The 4,419-nt window shown below is 46.7% G+C and overlaps 1 protein-coding gene across 1 annotated transcript; it reads right to left on the minus strand.

Moving 5' to 3' along the window:
• Positions 1–333: 333 nt before the first annotated feature.
• LOC123462886 (cystatin 10-like) lies at positions 334–3,091 on the minus strand. The gene is made up of 3 exons (XM_045157050.1): positions 2,849–3,091; positions 1,493–1,612; positions 334–417 (listed from the first exon to the last, which is right to left on the minus strand). The coding sequence occupies exons 1-3, from the start codon at positions 3,089–3,091 to the stop codon at positions 334–336; spliced, it is 447 nt and encodes a 148-aa protein (XP_045012985.1).
• Positions 3,092–4,419: the final 1,328 nt, after the last annotated feature.

Genomic DNA, 4,419 nt, shown 5'->3' on the forward strand with positions numbered 1-4,419 from the left:
CTCATCTCCTATTCCCTCTATTCTTCCTCCTTTCACATCCGGACACAGCAGCAACTCAGAAGGATCAGGTGGAACATTTGGATTAAGCAAGACATGATCACTCCTTGTGGGCCTCACACTGGTACATTTGAGAAATAAGAAGGTGACAGGAACAGCTGCTCAAGTATGAGAACCTGCCTGCTGTAGCCTTTTGTATTGGGCTCCTGGTGTTCGAATACTGAGCAAGGCCAATATCCTCAGGAGCAGAGCAACCTTCCAAGGACTGGGGCACTATAGAGAAGGGGTCTAAGTAAGAGGCAGTCCTCACAACACAAGATATCCTGGCATAGACTCTCAGGCATTATGGCAGCTGAAATTTTCCATGGAAGTCTTGTTCAGCCAGGGCACAATGTAGATCTGGAAATTGCAAACTACATTCTGTAAAAATGGAAGAAAGACAGTAACTTAGCCTGGTTATACCATATGTTATAGCTAAAAGTGCAAGTGCCCAACTTGAGATATCAGAATGGGAACTGGGAGGATATAGGTGAAAAATTTCAACCTAGTCCCAGGACACTCAGACTGACTCCTCAGTGTCTGCCCATCATCCATCCCATTGCTGCATTCCACCAGATGGCACGTGCCCCCTCCTCCTCCTTCACATCTTCCTGCCCCAGCACAGCCCTCCAAAGAGCAGCCCATGCAAGATGCTAGAGCCCCAAAGTTAAGTATATAGGACAAGAAATGGTGTGCTCGTCATTCCACTTCCAACATATAGGCCAGCACTATGAAGGGTACCTTTGGAAGAATCAGGGGTGTGAGACACACACCTGAACATGACAGGGCATAGAGCAGGGTGACAATGGGGGTGCAGCTTCCCCAGAGCCTCAGAATCACAAGAACCAGCACCATCCAAACAGGGGCTGGGATACAGGAGGCAGAACTGGATGATTTCTCATCACTTCCAGGTCATTCAGGGCAAGGGTCCCAGGCTAAGGTTATGGAAGCTTTCTCTCCAGGAACTACTCATAAAGCAAGCTGTCTCTGCCAGTCTAGCAAGTGTAATGATGAAAAAGAGTTAGTACCTCAATTTCCAGGATAAACCCACTAAGAAATTGAAATAACCACCTGGGTAATCATACCCACTCCTGTATCACCCAACATCAGCATAGGTCAGTATGGGCAGTCACCCTCACACTTAACTAATTTTTTTGAGGTAGGGTCTCACTCTAGCACAGGCTGACCTGGAATTCACTATGTAATCACAGGGTATCTTCAAACTCACAGCGATCCTCCTACCTCTGCCTCCCAAGAGCTGTGATTCAAGGTGTGCGCCACCATGCGCAGCTTCACACTTACTTTTTAAGAGTTGTCACAGGCACACACACATTCACCTCTTCAAACACCCATACATGTTCTCTCATGTACTCATACAGCTGCACACAAACCTTCACAGATGTGCACTCACACACAAGCAACGTGTTTGCACACCTCTCTGCCTACATGCACGTACCTTCTGCTGGCCTGGTTGTTCGTTGAGGGGACACTTGGCCAAGTCAGTCTGGGACTGGGACTTGGCACAGAGGGTTCGCGCCAGTACCACTTTAAAGTAGAAGTTCTTCCTGCCCACAACCTATAGTGAGAAGAACAGGACTCACTTACCAAGCCTGGATCAGGTTTGAATGCATGCAGTCGCTTTACATGATTATAAGGTTAAAGCATTGGTTTGGGGTTCCTGCCTGCCTTCACGACCTGCCACCAGTACCACCTTCAGAGCTCACAGCCATCTTTTCCAGCCTGTGGCCACAGGCCTTGCTTGCAATGTCGTCTTCTAAGAACCTCTCATTAGGTGTCTTGTGCTTCTGAGTAAGAGGAGAAATAGGACACAGAAAGCAGAAGCTGACAATTCCTTCAGTGGACTCAAGAAAGGAAGGCTCAAGTCTAGAAGCCAGTGAGGTTGGGAAGACAAACAGTTCCCTTTTCCAGAAGCCCCGGGCTGCTCTGAGAAGGAGCAATGACTGTGGGCTGCAGCAAAGGGCTAAGCCAATCCTGTTGGCTGTGGCTCCTCAGGTGGCCACAACACTAGTCCACTCTAGGAAGGCTCCAGGCTTAAGATTGGCTTTCAGCTGAATCTCAGTCACAGCATGAAACCCAGAGAGATCCCATCCCTGCATTTACCCAGACTCCTTCCTTCACTGGGCAAGAGGACAGGGAATGCTTTTCACCCATGAGAATGTTGTCAGCCAAAGTGAAGATGGCCCTCAAACTCTTACCCTTTTAATGAGTCACTCATCAGCATGTCTTTTATGCATAATAAAAATAATAGAACTTAGCCCTTTGAGGACACCGAAAAGATCTACCCGGTGAAGTACACTGAATATTGACAACTCAGACTGATCCCCAGTCTGCACAGTTAAGGATGGAGAGACACATGGTCATATGCCACAGCTTACTGAACCTACCAAAGTGTCAAGGTCAGAAAAGCGGAGCAGGGGTTGCTGCGGGGGAGGAGGGAGATGACAGGAGGAGGACAGTAGCTCGTGCCAGGAGTGGTGCTGGTGCTGGGACACAGACCTGAGGGGCAGGTACCCACCGCCCACAGTGCCTGGATGGGTTCCAGGCTAAGTTAGAAGAGAAAGTTTTGAACACAATTACAAAGGGTTGTGGCACCAAAAGCAAGCAAAAAAAGAAAAAAAAAATGCCCAGGACATGGCTCGGGTGGCAAGCAGGCATGTATTCATTTCTTTGGTTCAATCTGTACTAAGTGCAGTGAAAGATCACTGCCCACTGGAGGGACAGCATGGAGGGGAGTGAGGGCAGGCTCTCTGTAGTACACACCGTCCTGCTCAGCCTTGGGCAATGCACTCACCTGCTGGCTGGCACTCATCACATGTACTGGTCGGCTGAGGTACAGGTCGTTGTTGACATCGTTGTAAGCATTGACAGCAAAGTCCAGGGCTTGCTGAGTCTCCTTGCTTTTGAGGTCTGCAGGCTCTGGCATGCCGACTGCTGCATGCTTATCCTTAGACTTGCTGTTCGATGTGGAGCTTACAGCCAGAGCGAGGGCCAGGGCGGCCAGCAGGAGCAGGGAGGTGCACAGCAGCCTGGGCATGGTTGGCTAGAGCTGGGGCTACAGTGGAGCCGAGGGGACACAGTCCAGACTTTCTCTGGCCTGCCTCCTGGAATTTTTTGTTTTAATTAAAAGAATTTGTTTTGGATTTTGTTATGGGTGCATTTCTCCCACCCTCCCATTCCCCTTCCCAACAAACTTCATACATATTATCTGACCCTCAAATTGCCTGCCAGGTATGCCTGCAACTCATGCTGTTCCAGGTTAGGAACCACAGATGAGGGAGATCCTGCAGTGTTTTTCTTTCTGCATGTTTATTTAGATACTGAGTATAATCTGTTCCAAGTCTGTCCACTTTCCAACAAATTTAATTGAATCTTGCTTCCATACTGATGTGTAGATTCCTTTGTGCCTATATACCACATCTTCTTTATCCAATCATCAGATGATGAGCATCTGGGTTGAATCCAGTTTTTAGCTATTGTGAATTCAGCAGTTATAAACATGGTTGAACAAGTATCTATGCAGTGAAGAGTGGAGTCTGGCCAGGCGTGGTGGCACATTCTTTAATCCCAGCACTTGGGAGGCAGAGGTAGGAGGATTGCTGTGAGTTCAAGGCAACCCTGAGACTACAGAGAGAATTCCAGGTCAGCCTGGGCTATAGTGAGAGCCTACCTCTTAAAAAAAAAAAAAAAAAAAAAAAAAGAGTGGAGCCTTTAAGGTAAATGCCCAGTAGAGGAATAGCTGGGTCAGTTGGTAAACTATTTTATCTTTGTTAGGAGCCTCCATATTGATTTTCATCATCTCCAGAATCTTTTTTGTTGTTGTTGTTGTTGTTTATTCACTTATTTTTTATATTTTATTTTTGTTTCTCAATTTTATTAAACATTTTCCATGAATATAAAAAATAACGTATTATAATGCACCCCTCCCCTCTTTTCCCCTTTGAAATTCCCTTCTCCATCACATCCTCTCCCCATCTCAATGAGTCTCTCCTCTATTTGGATGCCATGTCCTTCCCTTCTCTTATGATGGTTTTATGTAGGTAGTGTCAGGCATTATGAGGTCATGGATATCAAGGCCAATTTTTTGTCTGGAGGGAGCACGTTGTAAGGAGTCCAACCCTTCCTTTGGCTCTTACATTGGTTCCACCACCTCTTCCACATTAGACCCTGAGCCTTGGAAGTTGTGATTGAGATCTTACTCGGTACTCTAGTTACTTCTTTCCAGCACCATGATACCTTCTGAGTTGTCCCAAGGTCACTGCCATCTGTAAAGAGAAGATTCTCTACCCAAAGTGAGAGTAGCATTAATATAAGAGTATGAATATTAAGAGAAGTACTTACTGGGCAGTTTGATAAGCATAGTAT

The sequence above is a fragment of the Jaculus jaculus genome, chromosome 8 (genome assembly GCF_020740685.1).
Source record: "Jaculus jaculus isolate mJacJac1 chromosome 8, mJacJac1.mat.Y.cur, whole genome shotgun sequence".
NCBI classification, from domain to species: domain Eukaryota; kingdom Metazoa; phylum Chordata; class Mammalia; order Rodentia; family Dipodidae; genus Jaculus; species Jaculus jaculus.